Raw genomic sequence first — 21,672 nt, forward strand, 5'->3', positions numbered from 1 at the left:
GGATGTGATAAAACCCAGGGGGAATGTTGCATGTAAGGGTTAACAGGGTAACCTATCCCTGGTATAGGAGCTGGCACTATCCACTCAGCTATATTGGATAATGTCTATGCAAAAGCAGCCCATGGGGATTCGATATGAACCTGTGCCTGCCTTGGATTATTCAGGAGGCTTTGATGAAAGCTAACAAAAATTTGCACATAATGCATTTTGAACCAGATCCTGAGAGGTTAACCCAACTTTGCAGGACAAACATGAAATCAGTGTTGGTGCTGATGTGGAGAGTATATCCTCCTCACCCTTGCCTCTCTTAGACATGGTAAACAAATCACACACCTGTATGGTGTTAACTACACAATTTGTGACTGAAATCACTTTAAAGCTTGTTTAAGTGACATATAATCTGATCACTCCCTGCCTTGCACCAGCATTGAACACAGAAACTGACAAGAAATAGTAAAGTCAGCAATCACACTAGCAATCAATCACAAGTTAAACATTAGTGTAATAAGCAATATGAGCACATACTCAACTACAGATACATTTCAAGTATGTAGGAGAAACATATTACTGCGTCACCTTATATAGGACATTTAACGTATTCAGTCACACAGCAAAAGAAACAGCAATAGTTTACAGACTCATATGCATCAGGCACTTATCCAACTACTCGTACCCAATGGTAGGTAGAAGCTTCGGGCCTAATTCAGACCTGATCACTAGCAGGCGATTTTTGCACTGCTGCGAACAGATAGTCGCCGCCTACAGGGGGAGTGTATTTCAGCTGTGCAAGTGTGTGAACGCATGTGTAGCAGAACTGTACAAACAGATTTTGTGCAGTGTCTGCACAGCCCAGGACTTACTCAGTCGCTGCGATCGCTTCAGCCTGTTCAGGACCGGAGTTGACGTTAGACACGCCTGCGTTTTTCCAAACACTCCCAGAAAACGGTCAGTTGCCACCCACAAACGCCTTCTCCATGTCAATCTTCTTGCGAACGCCCGTGCGAATGGATCCTTCACACAAACCCAACGCTGAGCGGCGATCCGCTTTGTACCCGTGCAACGCGCCTGTGCATTGTGGTGCATACGCATGCGCAGTTTAGATCTGATCGCCCGCTGTATGAAAACGCAGCCTAGCGATCAGGTCTGAATTACCCCCTAAGTGTATGTATGTAATGAACCAGCAGTGAACACATACACCCACATGAACACCGACGCACCAGTCACACAGCTGCCTATGCTGCAACTGGGTCCCTATTGATACACAGCATCTCAGACGGAAGCAGGAAATCAGTTCATAGCGGGAAACTCTGAGAAAACTGGTCATGAACCGGAAGGAGGGGCGACCACGGAAGCGTCTTACTCCCCACTGCTGACATCAACCCCAGGGATCCAAGCCTCACAATAATCCCTGAAGCCTATTATCCCTGGGGCCTAGCGCTGGTGCACCCGAGGTGGCAGCCGCGTCAGCGACTGTTCGGTAGTCTCCTCCCGAAAACAGTGCGGCTGTGTCTCGCATCTGCCCCACTAAGCGAAACCGACGCCTTACCTTCTTCCCATGCTCTGGCCGCAGCCTGGTAACATCTGCTAGACTTGCTAGTATATCCTACACAGACACCCACCGAAACAACACTGTACACGTGGGTAGGCGTTGTCGCAACCCGGTGGGGACTCTAAGGTACGTGTAAGACGCTCAAAAAGAAGAAGACTATAAAATTCAAAGAATAAAAAGCTTATGACTGCTAAAAACCAGCAGTCAATTGAGCATGGTCCGGCTCCTGCAGCACCAAAAAAAAACTGAATTGCCTGAGCCAGGAGGCGGGGATATAGGGGACTGGCCCGTTGCATTCTGGGAGGCCAAAGCTTTTGATCGCTGGTGCCAATCCGTTGACGCTACCTCATATACCAATGTTTATCCTGTGGATAATCTGTGGACCCTGCAGGAGAAATAAATGTTGCCAAATAAAATTAAAAAAAAATTACCTTAAAAATAAGAATTTACTTACCGATAATTCTATTTCTCGTAGTCCGTAGTGGATGCTGGGGACTCCGTAAGGACCATGGGGATTAGCGGCTCCGCAGGAGACTGGGCACAAAAGTAAAGCTTTAGAACTACCTGGTGTGCACTGGCTCCTCCCCCTATGACCCTCCTCCAAGCCTCAGTTAGGATACTGTGCCCGGACGAGCGTAAACAATAAGGAAGGATTTTGAATCCCGGGTAAGACTCATACCAGCCACACCAATCACACCATATAACTTGTGATCTAAACCCAGTTAACAGCATGATAACAGAGGAGCCTCTAGAAAAGATGGCTCACTACAGCAATAACCCGATTTTTTGGTAACAATAACTATGTACCAGTATTGCAGACAATCCGCACTTGGGATGGGCGCACAGCATCCACTACGGACTACGAGAAATAGAATTATCGGTAAGTAAATTCTTATTTTCTCTAACGTCCTAAGTGGATGCTGGGGACTCCGTAAGGACCATGGGGATTATACCAAAGCTCCCAAACGGGCGGGAGAGTGCGGATGACTCTGCAGCACCAAATGAGAGAACTCCAGGTCCTCCTCAGCCAGGGTATCAAATTTGTAGAATTTTACAAACGTATTTGCTCCTGACCAAGTAGCTGCTCGGCAAAGTTGTAAAGCCGAGACCCCTCGGGCAGCCGCCCAAGATGAGCCCACCTTCCTTGTGGAATGGGCTTTTACAGATTTTGGCTGTGGCAGGCCTGTCACAGAATGTGCAAGCTGAATTGTACTACAAATCCAACGAGCAATAGTCTGCTTAGAAGCAGGAGCACCCAGCTTGTTGGGTGCATACAGAATAAACAACGAGTCAGATTTTCTGACTCCAGCCGTCCTGGAAACCTATATTTCCAGGGCTCTGACAACGTCTAGCAACTTGGAGTCCTCCAAGTCCCTAGTAGCCGCAGGCACCACAATAGGTTGATTCAGGTGAAACGCTGAAAACCACCTTAGGGAGAAACTGAGGACAAGTCCTCAATTCCGCCCTGTCCGAATGGAAAATCAGATGAGGGCTTTTACAGGATAAAGCCGCCAATTCTGACACGCACCTGGCCCAGGCCAGGGCCAACAGCATGACCACTTTCCATGTGAGATATTTTAACTCCACATATTTAAGTGGTTCAAACCAATGTGACTTTTGGAACCCAAAAACTACATTTAGATCCCAAGGTGCCACTGGAGGCACAAAAGGAGGCTGTATATACAGTACCCCTTTCACAAACGTCTGAACTTCAGGGACTGAAGCTAGTTCTTTTTGGAAGAAAATTGACAGGGCCGAAATTTGAACCTTAATGGACCCCCATTCAGGCCCATAGACACTCCTGTTTGCAGGAAATGTAGGAATCGACCTAGTTGAAAATTCCTCCGTCGGGGCCTTATTGGCCTCGCACCACGCAACATATTTTCGCCAAATGCGGTGATAATGTTTTGCGGTTATATCTTTCCTGGCTTTGATCAGGATAGGGATGACTTCATCCGGAATGCCTTTTTCCTTCAGGATCCGGCGTTCAACCGCCCTGCCGTTAAACGCAGCCGCGGTAAGTCTTGGAACAGACAGGGTCCTTGCTGGAGCAGGTCCCTTCTTAGAGGTAGAGGCCACGGATCCTCCGTGAGCATCTCTTGAAGTTCCGGTTACCAAGTCCTTCTTGGCCAATCCGGAGCCACGAATATAGTGCTTACTCCTCTCCATCTTATAATTCTCAGTACCTTGGTTATGAGAGGCAGAGGAGGGAACACATACACTGACTGGTACACCCACTGTGTTACCAGAGCGTCTACAGCTATTGCCTGAGGGTCCCTTGACCTGGCGCAATACTTGTCGAGTTTTATAAACATGTGGAAGACTTCTGGGTGAAGTCCCCACTCTCCCGGGTGGAGGTCGTGTCTGCTGAGGAAGTCTGCTTCCCAGTTGTCCACTCCCGGAATGAATACTGCCGACAGTGCTATCACATGATTTTCCGCCCAGCGAAGAATCCTTGCAGCTTCTGCCATTGCCCTTCTGCTTCTTGTGTCACCCGGTCTGTTTACGTGGGTGACTGCCGTGATGTTGTCCGAATGGATCAACTCCGGGTGACCTTGAAGCAGAGGTCTTGCTGAGCTTAGAGCATTGTAAATGGCCCTTAGCTTCAGGATATTTATGTGAAGTGATGTCTCCAGGCTTGACCATAAGCTCTGGAAATTCCTTCCCTGTGTGACTGCTCCCCAGCCTCGCAGGCTGGCATCCGTGGTCACCAGGACCCAGTCCTGAATGTGCGGCCCTCTAGAAGATGAGCACTCTGCAACCACCACAGGAGAGACACCCTTGTGCTTGGTGACAGGGTTATCCGCTGATGCATCTGAAGATGCGACCCAGACCATTTGTCCAGCAGGTCCCACTGGAAAGTTCTTGCGTGGAATCTGCCGCATGGGATTGCTTCATAGGAAGCCACCATTTTTCCCAGAACCATCTCATTGATGTACTGAGACTTGGCTCGGTTATAGGAGGTTCCCGACTAGCTCGGATAACTCCCTGACTTTCTCCTCCGGGAGAAACACCTTTTTCTGAACTGTGTCCAGGATCATCCCTAAGAACAGAAGACGAGTCGTCGGAATCAGCTGCGATTTTGGAATATTGAGAATCCAATCGTGCTGCCGCAACACTACCTGAGATAGTGCTACACCGACCTCCAACTGTTCCCTGGATCTTACCCTTATCAGGGAATCGTCCAAGTAAGGGATAACTAAAATTCCCTTCCTTCGAAGGAGTATCATCATTTCGGCCATTACCTTGGTAAAGACCCGGAGTGCCGTGGACCATCCATACGGCAGCGTCTGAAACGGATAGTGACAGTTCTGTACCATAAACCTGAGGTACCCTTGGTGAGAAGGGTAAATTGGGACATGAAGGTAAGCATCCTTGATGTCCCGAGACATCATGTAGTCCTCTTCTTCCAGGTTCGCAATCACTGCTCTGAGTGACTCAATCTTGAATTTGAACCTCTGTATGTAAGTGTTCAAGATTTTAGATTTAGAATCGGTCTCACCGAGCCGTCCGGCTTCGGTACCACAACAGTGTGGAATAATACCCCGTTCCCTGTTGCAGGAGGGGTACCTTGATTATCACCTGCTGGGAATACAGCTTGGGAATAGCTTCCAAAACTGTCTCCCTGTCAGAAGGAGACATCGGTAAAGCCGACTTCAGGAAACGGCGAGGGGGAGACGTCTCGAATTCCAATTTGTACCCCTGAGATATCACCTGAAGGATCCAGGGGTCTACTTGCGAGTGAGCCCACTGCGCGCTGAAATTCATTGAGACGGGCCCCCACCGTGCCCGATTCTGCTTGTAAAGCCCCAGCGTCATACTGAGGGCTTGGCAGAGGCGGGAGAGGGTTTCTGTTCCTGGGAACTGGCTGATTTCTGCAGCCTTTTTCCTCTCCCTCTGTCACGGGGCAGAAATGAGGAACCTTTTGCCCGCTTGCCCACGAAAAGACTGCGCCTGATAATACGGCGTCTTCTCATGTTGAGAGGCGACCTGGGGTACAAACGTGGATTTCCCAGCTGTTGCCGTGGCCACCAGGTCTGAAAGACCGACCCCAAATAACTCCTCCCCTTAATAAGGCAATACTTCCAAATGCCGTTTGGAATCCGCATCACCTGACCACTGTCGTGTCCATAACCCTCTACTGGTAGAAAATAAGAATTTACTTACCGATAATTCTATTTCTCGTAGTCCGTAGTGGATGCTGGGGACTCCGTCAGGACCATGGGGATTAGCGGCTCCGCAGGAGACAGGGCACAAAAATAAAAGCTTTAGGACTAGGTGGTGTGCACTGGCTCCTCCCCCTATGACCCTCCTCCAAGCCTCAGTTAGGATACTGTGCCCGGACGAGCGTACACAATAAGGAAAGATTTTGAATCCCGGGTAAGACTCATACCAGCCACACCAATCACACTGTACAACCTGTGATCTGAACCCAGTTAATAGCATGATAACAGAGGAGCCTCTGAAAAGATGGCTCACAACAATAATAACCCGATTTTTGTAACAATAACTATGTACAAGTATTGCAGACAATCCGCACTTGGGATGGGCGCACAGCATCCACTACGGACTACGAGAAATAGAATTATCGGTAAGTAAATTCTTATTTTCTCTATCGTCCTAGTGGATGCTGGGGTTCCTGAAAGGACCATGGGGATTATACCAAAGCTCCCAAACGGGCAGGAGAGTGCGGATGACTCTGCAGCACCGAATGAGAGAACTCCAGGTCCTCCTTAGCCAGGGTATCAAATTTGTAGAATTTTACAAACGTGTTCTCCCCCGACCACGTAGCCGCTCGGCAGAGTTGTAATGCCGAGACCCCTCGGGCAGCCGCCCAAGAAGAACCCACCTTCCTTGTGGAGTGGGCTTTTACCGATTTTGGCTGTGGCAGGCCTGCCACAGAATGTGCAAGCTGAATCGTACTACAAATCCAGCGAGGAATAGTCTGCTTAGACGCAGGAGCGCCCAACTTGTTGGGAGCATATAGTATAAACAGTGAGTCAGATTTCCTGACTCCAGCTGTCCTTGAAATGTATATTTTTAAAGCTCTGACAACGTCCAACAACTTGGAGTCCTCCAAGTCGCTTGTAGCCGCAGGCACTACAATAGGCTGGTTCAGATGAAATGCTGACACCACCTTAGGGAGAAAATGTGGACGAGTCCGCAGTTCTGCCCTGTCCGAATGGAAAATCAGATATGGGCTTTTGTAAGATAAAGCTGCCAGTTCTGACACTCTCCTGGCCGAAGCCAGGGCTAGTAGCATGGTCACTTTCCATGTGAGATATTTCAAATCCACATTTTTTAGTGGTTCAAACCAATGAGATTTGAGAAAGTCCAAAACAACATTGAGATCCCACGGTGCCACTGGAGGCACCACAGGGGGCTGTATATGCAGTACTCCCTTAACAAAGGTCTGGACTTCAGGAACTGAAGCCAATTCTTTCTGGAAGAAAATCGACAGGGCCGAAATTTGAACCTTAATAGATCCCAATTTGAGACCCATAGACAATCCTGATTGCAGGAAATGTAGGAATCGACCCAGTTGAAATTCCTCCGTCGGAGCACTCCGATCCTCGCACCACGCAACATATTTTCGCCAAATGCGGTGATAATGTTGCGCGGTTACTTCCTTCCTTGCTTTAATCAAGGTAGGAATGACTTCTTCCGGCATGCCTTTTTCCTTTAGGATCCGGCGTTCAACCGCCATGCCGTCAAACGCAGCCGCGGTAAGTCTTGAAACAGACAGGGACCCTGCTGAAGCAAGTCCCTTCTCAGAGGTAGAGGCCACGGATCCTCCGTGATCATCTCTTGAAGTTCCGGGTACCAAGTCCTTCTTGGCCAATCCGGAACCACTAGTATCGTTCTTACGCCTCTTTGCCGTATAATTCTCAATACTTTTGGTATGAGAGGCAGAGGAGGAAACACATACACCGACTGGTACACCCAAGGCGTTACCAGCGCGTCCACAGCTATTGCCTGCGGGTCTCTTGACCTGGCGCAATACCTGTCCAGTTTTTTGTTCAGGCGAGACGCCATCATGTCCACCATTGGTCTTTCCCAACGGGTTACAAGCATGTGGAAAACTTCTGGATGAAGTCCCCACTCTCCCGGGTGAAGGTCGTGTCTGCTGAGGAAGTCTGCTTCCCAGTTGTCCACTCCCGGGATGAACACTGCTGACAGTGCTATCACATGATTCTCTGCCCAGCGAAGAATCCTTGCAGCTTCTGCCATTGCACTCCTGCTTCTTGTGCCGCCCTGTCTGTTTACATGGGCGACTGCTGTGATGTTGTCCGACTGGATCAACACCGGTTTTCCTTGAAGCAGAGGTTCTGCCTGGCTTAGAGCATTGTAGATTGCTCTTAGTTCCAGAATGTTTATGTGAAGAGACGTTTCCAGGCTCGACCACACGCCCTGGAAGTTTCTTCCTTGTGTGACTGCTCCCCAGCCTCTCAGGCTGGCGTCCGTGGTCACCAGGATCCAATCCTGTATGCCGAATCTGCGGCCCTCCAATAGATGAGCACTCTGCAACCACCACAGAAGAGATACCCTTGTCCTTGGAGACAGGGTTATCCGCTGGTGCATCTGAAGATGCGACCCTGACCATTTGTCCAGCAGATCCCTCTGGAAAATTCTTGCGTGGAATCTGCCGAATGGAATTGCTTCGTAAGAAGCCACCATTTTTCCCAGGACTCTTGTGCATTGATGTACAGACACCTTTCCTGGTTTTAGGAGGTTCCTGACAAGTTCGGATAACTCCTTGGCTTTTTCCTCCGGGAGAAAAACCTTTTTCTGAACCGTGTCCAGAATCATCCCTAGGAACAGCAGACGTGTTGTCGGAATTAACTGGGATTTTGGAATATTCAGAATCCACCCGTGCTGCTTTAGCACTTCTTGAGACAGTGCTAATCCCATCTCTAGCTGTTCTCTGGACCTTGCCCTTATTAGGAGATCGTCCAAGTATGGGATAATTAATACGCCTTTTCTTCGAAGAAGAATCATCATCTCGGCCATTACCTTGGTAAAGACCCGAGGTGCCGTGGACAATCCAAACGGCAGCGTCTGAAACTGATAGTGACAGTTCTGTACGACGAACCTGAGGTACCCCTGGTGTGAGGGGTAAATTGGAACGTGGAGATACGCATCCTTGATGTCCAAGGATACCATAAAGTCCCCTTCTTCCAGGTTCGCTATCACTGCTCTGAGTGACTCCATCTTGAACTTGAACTTTTTTATGTACAGGTTCAAGGATTTCAGATTTAGAATAGGTCTTACCGAGCCATCCGGCTTCGGTACCACAAATAGAGTGGAATAATACCCCTTTCCTTGTTGTAAAAGAGGTACCTTGACAATCACCTGCTGAGAGTACAGCTTGTGAATGGCTTCCAAGACCGTCACCCTGTCGGAGGGGGACGTTGGTAAAGCAGACTTCAGGAAACGGCGAGGTGGATCCGTCTCTAGTTCCAACCTGTACCCCTGAGATATTATCTGCAGGATCCAGGGATCTACCTGCGAGTGAGCCCACTGCGCGCTGAAATTCTTGAGACGACCGCCCACCGCCCCCGAGTCCGCTTGAGAAGCCCCAGCGTCATGCTGAGGCTTTTGTAGAAGCGGGGGAGGGCTTCTGTTCCTGGGAAGGAGCTGCCTGTTGCAGTCTCTTCCCCCTTCCTCTGCCTCGTGGCAGATATGAATATCCCTTTGCTCTCTTGTTTTTAAAGGAACGAAAGGGCTGCGGTTGAAAAGTCGGTGTCTTTTTCTGTTGGGGAGTGACTTGAGGTAAAAAGGTGGATTTCCCGGCTGTAGCCGTGGCCACCAAATCCGATAGACCAACACCAAATAACTCCTCCCCTTTATACGGCAAAACTTCCATATGCCGTTTTGAGTCCGCATCACCTGACCACTGTCGCGTCCATAAACTTCTTCTGGCCGAAATGGACATAGCACTTACCCGTGATGCCAGTGTGCAAATATCCCTCTGTGCATCACGCATATAAAGAAATGCATCCTTTATTTGCTCTAAAGACAGTAAAACATTGTCCCTATCCAGGGTATCAATATTTTCAATCAGGGACTCTGACCAAGCTACCCCAGCACTGCACATCCAGGCTGTCGCTATAGCTGGTCGTAGTATAACACCTGTATGTGTGTATATACTTTTTTGGATATTTTCCATCCTCCTATCTGCTGGATCTTTAAGTGCGGCCGTCTCAGGAGAGGGTAACGCCACTTGTTTTGATAAGCGTGTGAGCGCCTTGTCCACCCTAGGAGGTGTTTCCCAGCGCGCCCTAACCTCTGGCGGGAAAGGGTATAAAGCCAATAACTTCTTTGAAATTAGCAGTTTTTTATCGGGGGCAACCCACGCTTCATCACACACCTCATTTAATTCATCTGATTCAGGAAAAACTATAGGTAGTTTTTTCACACCCCACATAATACCCTGTTTTGTGGTACCTGTAGTATCAGCAATATGTAACGCCTCCTTCATTGCCAAAATCATATAACGTGTGGCCCTACTGGAAAATACGGTTGATTCGTCACCGTCGCCACTGGAATCAGTGCCTGTGTCTGGGTCCGTGTCGACCGACTGAGGTAACGGGCGTTTTACAGCCCCTGACGGTGTTTGAGGCGCCTGGACAGGTGCTAATTGATTGTCCGGCCGTCTCATGTCGTCAAACGACTGCTTTAGCGTGTTGACACTATCCCGTAATTCCATAAATAAAGCCACCCATTCTGGTGTCGACTCCCTAGGGGGTGACATCCCCATATTTGGCAATTGCTCCGCCTCCACACCAATATCGTCCTCATACATGTCGACACACACGTACCGACACACAGCAGACACACAGGGAATGCTCTTAAAGAAGACAGGACCCCACTAGCCCTTTGGGGAGACAGAGGGAGAGTTTGCCAGCACACACCAAAAGCGCTATATATGACAGGGATAGCCTTATAATAAGAGCTCCTGTATAGCTGCTTTAATATATATATTTTTGCCACAATTTTGCCCCCCCTCTCTTGTTTTACCCTGTTTCTGTAGTGCAGTGCAGGGGAGAGCCTGGGAGCCTTCCTGACCAGCGGAGCTGTGTGAGGAAAATGGCGCTGTGTGCTGAGGAGATAGGCCCCGCCCCTTTTTCGGCGGGCTCGTCTCCCGCTCTTTAACGGATTCTGGCAGGGGTTAAATATCTCCATATAGCCCCCGGAGGCTATATGTGAGGTATTTTTTGCCAAAAAATAGGTTTACATTGCCTCCCAGGGCGCCCCCCTCCCAGCGCCCTGCACCCTCAGTGACTGCCGTGTGAAGTGTGCTGAGAGGAAATGGCGCACAGCTGCAGTGCTGTGCGCTACCTTAAGAAGACTGAGGAGTCTTCTGCCGCCGATTCTGGACCTTCTTCTCGTTTCAGCATCTGCAAGGGGGCCGGCGGCGAGGCTCCGGTGACCATCCAGGCTGTACCTGTGATCGTCCCTCTGGAGCTAATGTCCAGTAGCCAAAGAAGCCAATCCATCCTGCACGCAGGTGAGTTCACTTCTTCTCCCCTAAGTCCCTCGTTGCAGTGATCCTGTTGCCAGCAGGACTCACTGTAAAATAAAAAAACCTAAGCTAAACTTTTCTAAGCAGCTCTTTAGGAGAGCCACCTAGATTGCACCCTTCTCGGCCGGGCACAAAAATCTAACTGAGGCTTGGAGGAGGGTCATAGGGGGAGGAGCCAGTACACACCACCTGATCGTAAAGCTTTACTTTTTGTGCCCTGTCTCCTGCGGAGCCGCTATCCCCCTTGGTCCTTTCAGGAACCCCAGCATCTACTAGGACGATAGAGAAATATATATTTTCAGGGCCCTGACAACGTCTAGCAACTTGGAGTCCTCCAAGTCCCTAGTAGCCGCAGGCACCACAATAGGTTGGTTCAGGTGAAACGCTGACACCACCTTAGGGAGAAACTGGGGACGAGTCCACAGTTCTGCCCTGTCCGAATGGAAAATCAGATATGGGCTTTTGTGAGACAAAGCCGCCAATTCTGACACTCGCCTGGCCGAGGCCAGGGCCAACAGCATGGTCACTTTCCATGTGAGATATTTCAAATCCACAGATTTGAGGAATCCCAGAACTACGTTGAGATCCCACGGTGCCACTGGAGGCACAAAAGGGGGTTGTATATGCAGTACTCCCTTGACGAATGTCTGGACTTAAGGAACTGAAGCCAATTCTTTCTGGAAGAAAATCGACCGGGCCGAAATTTGAACCTTAATGGACCCCAATTTGAGGCCCATAGACACTCCTGTTTGCAGGAAATGCAGGAATCGACCGAGTTGAAATTCCTCCGTGGGGGCCTTCCTGGCCTCACACCACGCAACATATTTTCGCCAAATGCGGTGATAATGTTGTGCGGTCACCTCCTTCCTGGCTTTGACCAGGGTAGGTATGACCTCTTCCGGAATGCCTTTTTCCCTTAGGATCCGGCGTTCAACCGCCATGCCGTCAAACGCAGCCGCGGTAAGTCTTGGAACAGACAGGGTCCTTGCTGAAGCAAGTCCCTTCTTAACGGCAGAGGCCATGGGTCCTCTGTGAGCATCTCTTGAAGTTCCGGGTACCAAGTCCTCCTTGGCCAATCCGGAGCCACGAGTATAGTTCTTACTCCTCTCCGTCTTATAATTCTCAGTACCTTGGGTATGAGAGGAAGAGGAGGGAACACATACACTGACTGGTACACCCACGGTGTTACCAGAGCGTCCACAGCTATTGCCTGAGGGTCCCTTGACCTGGCGCAGTACCTGTCCAGTTTTTTGTTCAGGCGGGACGCCATCATGTCCACCTTTGGTTTTTCCCAATGGTTCACAATCATGTGGAAGACTTCCGTGTGAAGTCCCCACAGGTCGTGCCTGCTGAGGAAGTCTGCTTCCCAGTTGTACACTCCCGGAATGAACACTGCTGACAGTGCTATCACATGATTTTCCGCCCAGCGAAGAATCCTTGCAGCTTCTGCCATTGCCCTCCTGCTTCTTGTGCCGCCCTGTCTGTTTACGTGGGCGACTGCCGTGATGTTGTCCGACTGGATCAGCACCGGCTGACCTTGAAGCAGAGGTCTTGCTAGGCATAGAGCATTGTAAATTGCCCTTAGCTCCAGTATATTTATGTGGAGAGAAGTCTCTAGACTTGACCACGTTCCCTGGAAATTTCTTCCCTGTGTGACTGCTCCCCAGCCTCTCAGGCTGGCATCCGTGGTCACCAGGATCCAATCCTGAATGCCGAATCTGCGGCCCTCTAGTAGATGAGCACTCTGCAGCCACCACAGAAGAGACACCCTTGTCCTCGGAGACAGGGTTATCCGCTGATGCATCTGAAGATGCGATCCGGACCATTTGTCCAGCAGATCCCACTGAAAAGTTCTTGCGTGAAATCTGCCGAATGGAATCGCTTCGTAAGAAGCCACCATTTTTCCCAGGACCCTTGTGCAATGATGCACTGACACTTTTCCTGGTTTTAGGAGGTTCCTGACTAGCTCGGATAACTACCTGGCTTTCTCCTCCGGGAGAAACACCTTTTTCTGGACTGTGTCCAGAATCATCCCTAGGAACAGCAGACGTGTCGTCGGGATCAGCTGCGATTTTGGAATATTTAGAATCCACCCGTGCTGTTGTAGCAGTACCCGAGATAGTGCTACTCCGACCTCCAACTGTTCCCTGGACTTTGCCCTTATCAGGAGATCGTCCAAGTAAGGGATAATTAAGACTCCTTTTCTTCGAAGAAGAATCATCATTTCGGCCATTACCTTGGTAAAGACCCGGGGTGCCGTGGACAATCCAAACGGCAGCGTCTGAAACTGATAATGACAGTTCTGTACTACGAACCTGAGGTACCCTTGGTGAGAAGGGCAAATTGGGACATGAAGGTAAGCATCCTTGATGTCCAGGGACACCATATAGTCCCCTTCTTCCAGGTTCGCTATCACTGCTCTGAGTGACTCCATCTTGAATTTGAACCTTTGTATGTAAGTGTTCAAAGATTTCAGATTTAGAATAGGTCTCACCGAGCCGTCTGGCTTCGGTACCACAAATAGTGTGGAATAATACCCCTTTCCCTGTTGTAGGAGGGGTACTTTGATTATCACCTGCTGGGAATACAGCTTGTGAATTGCTTCCAATACTGCCTCCCTGTCGGAGGGAGACGTTGGTAAAGCAGACTTCAGGAACCTGCGAGGGGGAGACGTCTCGAATTCCAATCTGTACCCCTGGGATACTACCTGTAGGATCCAGGGGTCCACTTGCGAGTGAGCCCACTGCGCGCTGAAACTCTTGAGACGACCCCCCACCGCACCTGAGTCCGCTTGCAAGGCCCTAGCGTCATGCTGAGGATTTGGCAGAAGCGGTGGAGGGCTTCTGTTCCTGGGAAGAGGCTGTCTGCTGCAGTCTTTTTCCCTTTCCTCTACCCCGGGGCAGATATGACTGGCCTTTTGCCCGCTTGCCCTTATGGGGACGAAAGGACTGAGGCTGAAAAGACAGTGTCTGTTTCTGCCGAGAGGTGAGTTGGGGTAAAAAGGTGGATTTTCCAGCTGTTGCCGTGGCCACCAGGTCCGAAAGACCGACCCCAAATAACTCCTCCCCTTTATACGGCAATACTTCCATATGCCGTTTGGAATCCGCATCACCTGACCACTGTCGTGTCCATAAACATCTTCTGGCAGAAATGGACATCGCACTTACTCTTGATGCCAGGGTGCAAATATCCCTCTGTGCATCACGCATATATAGAAACGCATCTTTTAAACGCTCTATAGTCAATAAAATACTGTCCCTGTCCAGGGTATCAATATTTTCAGTCAGGGACTCCGACCACGCCACCCCAGCGCTGCACATCCAGGCTGAGGCAATCGCTGGTCGCAGTATACACCAGTATGTGTGTATATACTTTTTAGGACATTTTCCAGCTTCCTATCAACTGGCTCCTTGAGGGCGGCCGTATCAGGAGACGGTAACGCCACTTGTTTTGATAAGCGTGCGAGTGCCTTATCCACCCTAGGGGGTGTTTCCCAACGCGCCCTAACTTCTGGCGGGAAAGGGTATAATGCCAATAATTTCTTAGATATCAGCAATTTTTTATCGGGGGAGACCCACGCATCATCACACACTTCATTTAATTCTTCTGATTCAGGAAAAACTACGGGTAGTTTTTTCACACCCCACATAATACCCTTTTTTGTGGTACTTGTAGTATCAGAAATATGCAAAGCCTCCTTCATTGCCGTGATCATGTAACGTGTGGCCCTACTGGAAAATACGTTTGTTTCTTCACCGTCGACACTGGAGTCAGTGTCCGTGTCTGTGTCGACCGACTGAGGTAATGGGCGCTTTAGAGCCCCTGACGGTGTTTGAGACGCCTGGACAGGCACTAACTGACTTGCCGGCTGTCTCATGTCGTCAACAGTTTTTTGTAAAGTGCTGACACTATCACGTAATTCCTTAAATAAGACCATCCAGTCAGGTGTCGACTCCCTAGGGGGTGACATCACTAATACAGGCAATTGCTCCGCCTCCACACCATTTTCCTCCTCATACATGTCGACACACGCGTACCGACACACAGCACACACACAGGGAATGCTCTGATAGAGGACAGGACCCCACTAGCCCTTTGGGGAGACAGAGGGAGAGTTTGCCAGCACACACCAGAGCGCTATATATGTATAGGGACAACCTTATAAATAAGTGTTTTTCCCTTATAGCTGCTATATATGTTTTTATATGCCAAATTAGTGCCCCCCCCCCTCTCTTTTTTACCCTGTTTCTGTAGTGCAGGACTGCAGGGGAGAGTCAGGGAGACGTCCTTCCAGCGGAGCTGTGTGGGAAAATGGCGCTTGTGTGCTGAGGAGATAGGCTCCGCCCCCTTCACGGCGGCCTTTCTCCCGCTTTTTATGAGGTAAAATGGCAGGGGTTAAATACATCCATATAGCCCAGGAGCTATATGTGATGTATTTTTTACCATAAATAGTGTTTTCATTGCGTCTCAGGGCGCACCCCCCCAGCGCCCTGCACCCTCAGTGACCGGAGTGTGAAGTGTGCTGAGAGCAATGGCGCACAGCTGCAGTGCTGTGCGCTACCTTTCTTGAAGACAAGATGCCTTCTGCCGCCGATTTCTGGACCTCTTCACTCTTCTGGCTCTGTAAGGGGGCCGGCGGCGCGGCTCCGGGACCCATCCATGGCTGGGCCTGTGATCGTCCCTCTGGAGCTAATGTCCAGTAGCCAAGAAGCCCAATCCACTCTGCACGCAGGTGAGTTCGCTTCTTCTCCCCTTAGTCCCTCGATGCAGTGAGCTTGTTGCCAGCAGGACTCACTGAAAAAAAAAAAAAAAAAAACCTAAGTCTATACTTTTATTCTAAGCAGCTCAGGAGAGCTACCTAGATTGCACCCTTCTCGGCCGGGCACAAAAACCTAACTGAGGCTTGGAGGAGGGTCATAGGGGGAGGAGCCAGTGCACACCACCTAGTCCTAAAGCTTTTATTTTTGTGCCCTGTCTCCTGCGGAGCCGCTAATCCCCATGGTCCTGACGGAGTCCCCAGCATCCACTTAGGACGTCAGAGAAATGGACAACGCACTTAGACTTGATGCCAGTCGGCAAATATTCCGCTGTGCATCACGCATATATAGAAATGCATCTTTTAAATGCTCTATAGGCAATAATATACTGTCCCTATCTAGGGTATCAATATTTTCAGTCAGGGAATCCGACCACGCCAACCCAGCACTGCACATCCAGGCTGAGGCGATTGCTGGTCGCAGTATAACACCAGTACGTGTGTAAATACCTTTTAGGATGCCCTCCTGCTTTCTATCAGCAGGATCCTTAAGGGCGGCCATCTCAGGAGAGGGTAGAGCCCTTGTTCTTACAAGCGTGTGAGCGCTTTATCCACCCTAGGGGGTGTTTCCCAACGCACCCTAACCTCTGGCGGGAAAGGATATAATGCCAATAACATTTTTGAAATTATCAGTTGTTATCGGGGGAAAACCACGCATCATCACACACCTCATTTAATTTCTCAGATTCAGGAAAACTACAGGTAGTTTTTCCTCACCGAACATAATACCCCTTTTTGGTGGTACTCGTATTATCAGAAATGTGTAAAACATTTTTCATTGCCTCAATCATGTAACGTGTGGCCCTACTGGAAGTCACATTTGTCTCTTCACCGTCGACACTGGAGTCAGTATCCGTGTCGGCGTCTATATCTGCCATCTGAGGTAACGGGCGCTTTAGAGCCCCTGACGGCCTATGAGACGTCTGGACAGGCACAAGCCGAGTAGCCGGCTGTCTCATGTCAACCACTGTCTTTTATACAGAGCTGACACTGTTACGTAATTCCTTCCAACAGTTCATCCACTCAGGTGTCGACCCCCTAGGGGGTGACATCACTATTACAGGCAATCTGCTCCGTCTCCACTCATTTTTCTCCTCATACATGTCGACACAAACGTACCGACATACAGCACACACACAGGGAATGCTCTGATAGAGGACAGGACCCCACTAGCCCTTTGGGGAGACAGAGGGAGATTTGCCAGCACACACCAGAGCGCTATATATATATATACAGGGATAACCTTATATAAGTGTTTTTCCCCTTATAGCTGCTGTATCTTTAATACTGCGCGTAATTAGTGCCCCCCTCTCTTTTTTAACCCTTTCTGTAGTGTAGTGACTGCAGGGGAGAGCCAGGGAGCTTCCCTCCAACGGAGCTGTGAGGGAAAATGGCGCCAGTGTGCTGAGGAGATAAGGCCGCCGATAAGGGGGCGGAGCCTATCTCCCGTTTTTCTATGTATTCTGGCAGGGGTTAAATTCATCCATATAGCCCAGGAGCTATATGTGATGCATTTTTTGCCATCCAAGGTGTTTTTATTGCGTCTCAGGGCGCCCCCCCCCCAGCGCCCTGCACCCTCAGTGACCGGAGTGTGAAGTGTGCTGAGAGCAATGGCGCACAGCTGCAGTGCTGTGCGCTACCTTGTTGAAGACAGGACGTCTTCTGCCGCCGATTTTCCGGACCTCTTCTGTCTTCTGGCTCTGTAAGGGGGCCGGCGGCGCGGCTCTGGGACCCATCCATGGCTGGGCCTGTAATCGTCCCTCTGGAGCTAATGTCCAGTAGCCTAAGAAGCCCAATCCACTCTGCACGCAGGTGAGTTCGCTTCTTCTCCCCTTAGTCCCTCGATGCAGTGAGCCTGTTGCCAGCAGGTCTCACTGAAAATAAAAAACCTAAAACTAAACTTTTCACTAAGCAGCTCAGGAGAGCCACCTAGTGTGCACCCTTCTCGTTCGGGCACAAAAATCTAACTGAGGCTTGGAGGAGGGTCATAGGGGGAGGAGCCAGTGCACACCAGGTAGTTCTAAAGCTTTACTTTTGTGCCCAGTCTCCTGCGGAGCCGCTAATCCCCATGGTCCTTACGGAGTCCCCAGCATCCACTTAGGACGTTAGAGAAAAATAAAATAAATTTAAAAAAAATGCCCAAAAATTGCAAATACAAGACAGAGTTTAATATATAATTCTGATTGGGTCTCCCATGTGTTGCAAATGGCTGGCGCTATGTGCCTAATATTGTAATCACAGTTTACCTTTTCCTTTTTCTCGATAACATCACTGATAGTTTGGCTTGTGTTTATTGAGGTCAATACAGAAAAAAAAAAAAAAAAAAAAAAAAAACACAGAAACTACTCTCCTACAACTAACATGCATTTGGCACTCACAAATAGTGAGCGGCTGGTAACAGAGCAACACCAGTAGGAATGGCCAGTAAGGAAAGGCTACTGATGGCAAGAGATAACCCACCACATAAACAGGGGGAAGGGGGATTAGGCAATTTCTGTCACAGTACAGATTTTTTACACAGACACACATTGCCCACTGTATTTCATCTCATAGATCGCAAACTTATATTTGTGTTTTTTCTTCTGAAATAGTTATTCAGTGATAGTAATACATATTCAGGAGATACTGTATCAATAAGCAATTGTGGTAGAAGCTGCTGCCTGGACTGCAATGACAAACACAAAGTTACCAAACTATTACATTTTCTAAAAAAATACACTGTACTTTTTGTAGGCATTTGCAAAGTTTAGCCTATTCTGCAATTATAGAAGGGTCTCTTTCTTTCTTTGTATGGATGCAGCTTGCATCAATAGTATTCAGAAACTGAAATTTTATGAAAGCAAGCTAAGTCAGTAATGGACGTTAACATATCTAACCATGTGTATTTAACAGCTAAATATTATACACTACATCAAGCAACAGATGTTTTTCTACTTCTCTAAAACCCACCAACATGTGGTCTACAATACCACTAAAATCAGATATGGGGGGGGGAAAGATGACAGAGGATTGCGAGTTTGTGCTACTGGCTACGGAGTCTCCTAGGTAACAGTAATTCATTCATCTGACAGGACTGACCAAATTGATGGATACAAGGAGATAAGGCCAGTGATGACACAGTAACAATAACTGACAAGCAATACATTATCATCTACAATTATCTTTATGTACTGAGCACGAGACGTGAGGGCTGCATATAGCAATTTGTGATGCATAGGTAGAAAACAGTTTATAAACATGTCTGCAATACAAGTGGTAATGCTCCAGCAGCCAACCAGTCAAAGCTAAGGCAGACCATACGGGTTGAAATAACAGGTCATATCATGCACCTTGGTCATTTTTACAGAGTTGCCCACGAAAGACTCTACTGTCCAATAATGATCCTATTGAAATTGATCAAATAATTCTTAGGCAAGAGCTTTATTAATGTTAGTGATCTGGACAGTCAGGTGAAACAGGATCACAGTACAGGTTGCTTTATGGATTGTACCTCATCATCCCCAACAATCAGTGCCTGAACTAACACTCTTGTGGCCGAATAAATGTGAATCTCAGCACCCATTACAGAACACAGTGGAAAATCTTCCTAGATGAGTGGAGACTGCTAAAGCAGCAAAGGGGGAACCAACGCTATAATAATGCCCAATGGTTTTGGAATGAGATGTTCAACAAGAACATATGGGTGCAGGGGCGTTTCTAGAGAGAAGGCCCGTGTGTAGGCTCCGTCTGGGACCCCTCCTCTCTAACCGGCGGCAGTGCTGTGACTCTGGGCACTAGGGTCCCTAGGGAACCCTAGCGCTGTCCCAGAGCCTAGAGCATGGCAGCCATTTTCCCAGTGATTTCAGCAGCGCTGATGCTGCGCCACGGGGCTCCGGAGGGTGAGTATTAAATTAATGGGTGCAGGGTGTTGGCCCTCCTGAACCCCCCACTGCACCCATTATAAATACGCCAGTGTATGGGTGGGTTTAGACGGCTGCAGCTACCATCTAAAGTAGCAGTAGCTATTCAATTATTTGTGCCACTGAGGGGCAAGCAAAAATCTGCCCAAAGTAGGGCTTTAGAAGGGAGAAGACGTTTTAAGTGGCTAATCTCCTGCATTTTGGGCACGACATCCATGATAGGTAATGAGTGCTTGTGGTATTCGCTCCCAGCTGCACAAACAGAATAGCCTTGTGGCGGCATATAAATAAACAATAATAATAATCTTAATAGCCAGGGGTGCAGCCGTGATGACACAACTGAATTGTAATGTTATATATATATATATATATATCTCATTAAAAACAGGTGGCGTGGAAACATGTTCACCAGTTTGCAGTAGGTCATGTCCTTTAGAAAAATTACTAGACATAGCATATTCAAAACAGAGCATGCAGAAGTACCTTAAATGTGCCGACCCAATCTTTCGGATGCGGATGGATATACTTGGTCAGCGTATAGTGACATTCCAGTGGGGCGCTTGGAAGATAACTCTTAGCCACGTTCTGAAAGATTACATGTGCAAAGTTGGATGCCTGCACAGTGCTGTTTGGAGATGGGAGGTCTTGCAAAGTCGACATTTTTAACCTGCAATATGAAACCATTATAGATTCGCATATTCCATAAAGAACCTATAATACTTGAGGCTGGGATTTCTACATAGAAACAATAACAAACACTTGCTGGTAAATTTCGTTTTTTTTACTACTCTCAATCAAAATCTGGCCATTCATTCCCAACTGTTTGACACTTTTGCTCCCACATGGTATGGAGACTAGGAAATTTGGCAATAGTGGTAAAAATGGCAAACAGTCGTTCTGCGTATGGTTGGCTCTAGACAGAACAGAGAGGGCTGTAAAGAAAACGTTTCTCAGTGAGGAACAGATTTATTAACATATGCTGACACTATAGAAGTGAATGTTAATATTTGTTTGCCCTTTGCAATTGACTAAAATTAGTATAAACTCAAACTGTATTTCACCTAAGCCTTCTTTAATTCTCAGCCACATAACCTTGTGGCAAGGGAGGGAGACAGCAAGTTACAATAGTAGTCCATCCTGGGATTCAGTGGCTACTGTGTGTAATGTAATGGTCACTCTAGGGTGAACAGTGTGCAGGGCACAGTCAGAGAAAAGGAGTACTTCGGCCACATCCAAAAAGGGGGCCACTCATGGAGGGGGTGTGACCTTGTGAGACACCCCCTGTACATCACTCTTGGGGGCGCATCCAGCACTTACAGAGGTGCTGGGCTGTCCATAAGCTCTCCCCGCATGGTGAATGCACACGGCATCTATTTAGCGGTGGTGATTGCTTAACCGCAACTTTCCCACCAGCGGGACACATTTTGTAATTTTAAAATCGGGCAGGGCACAGCGCCCCACTGAAACAGCCTAGCAGGAAAACTATATTGAATCAAAAGATAATTCCCCCTCTGTAGCCAAATGACAAGTAGGTCACAGAGGATTGTAAAATGTAAAAGTCTGACTCCGCCCATAGGAATAGTACAACGTCCAGGTGTCATTTGTAATGATTCTCAACCAATGCACGGACACCAAGGGCTGACACAGGTATAGTCAGTATATGCGACAAAATATTTACAGAAATACAAACGGAAAACAAATTCTACTTTGAAACATTTCCTTTTAACTAGAGCAGTTTCTCAATCCCTTTACTCTTGTGTACCCAGGCAATCTATTTACATTATTTGTACCGCAAATATTTGCATTGCAAAGTATTTAACATGACATAATTAATATTATTAAATAAATAAATAATTTAGACACCTATACATAAAAACAATAA

At 48.3% G+C, this 21,672-nt stretch overlaps 1 protein-coding gene across 3 annotated transcripts in view; it reads right to left on the reverse strand.

Annotated features, from left to right (window-relative positions):
* The window catches only part of TAX1BP1 (Tax1 binding protein 1), a 384,787-nt gene that overhangs the window by 349,982 nt on the left and 13,133 nt on the right, over positions 1-21,672 (reverse strand). For all 3 annotated transcript variants that reach the window (XM_063921979.1, XM_063921980.1, XM_063921981.1), the window contains one exon: positions 20,274-20,457. In XM_063921979.1, coding sequence (XP_063778049.1) covers positions 20,274-20,457 — 184 coding nt within the window. The remainder of the gene's footprint in view (positions 1-20,273; positions 20,458-21,672) is intronic.

This window comes from Pseudophryne corroboree, chromosome 5 (genome assembly GCF_028390025.1).
Source record: "Pseudophryne corroboree isolate aPseCor3 chromosome 5, aPseCor3.hap2, whole genome shotgun sequence".
NCBI classification, from domain to species: domain Eukaryota; kingdom Metazoa; phylum Chordata; class Amphibia; order Anura; family Myobatrachidae; genus Pseudophryne; species Pseudophryne corroboree.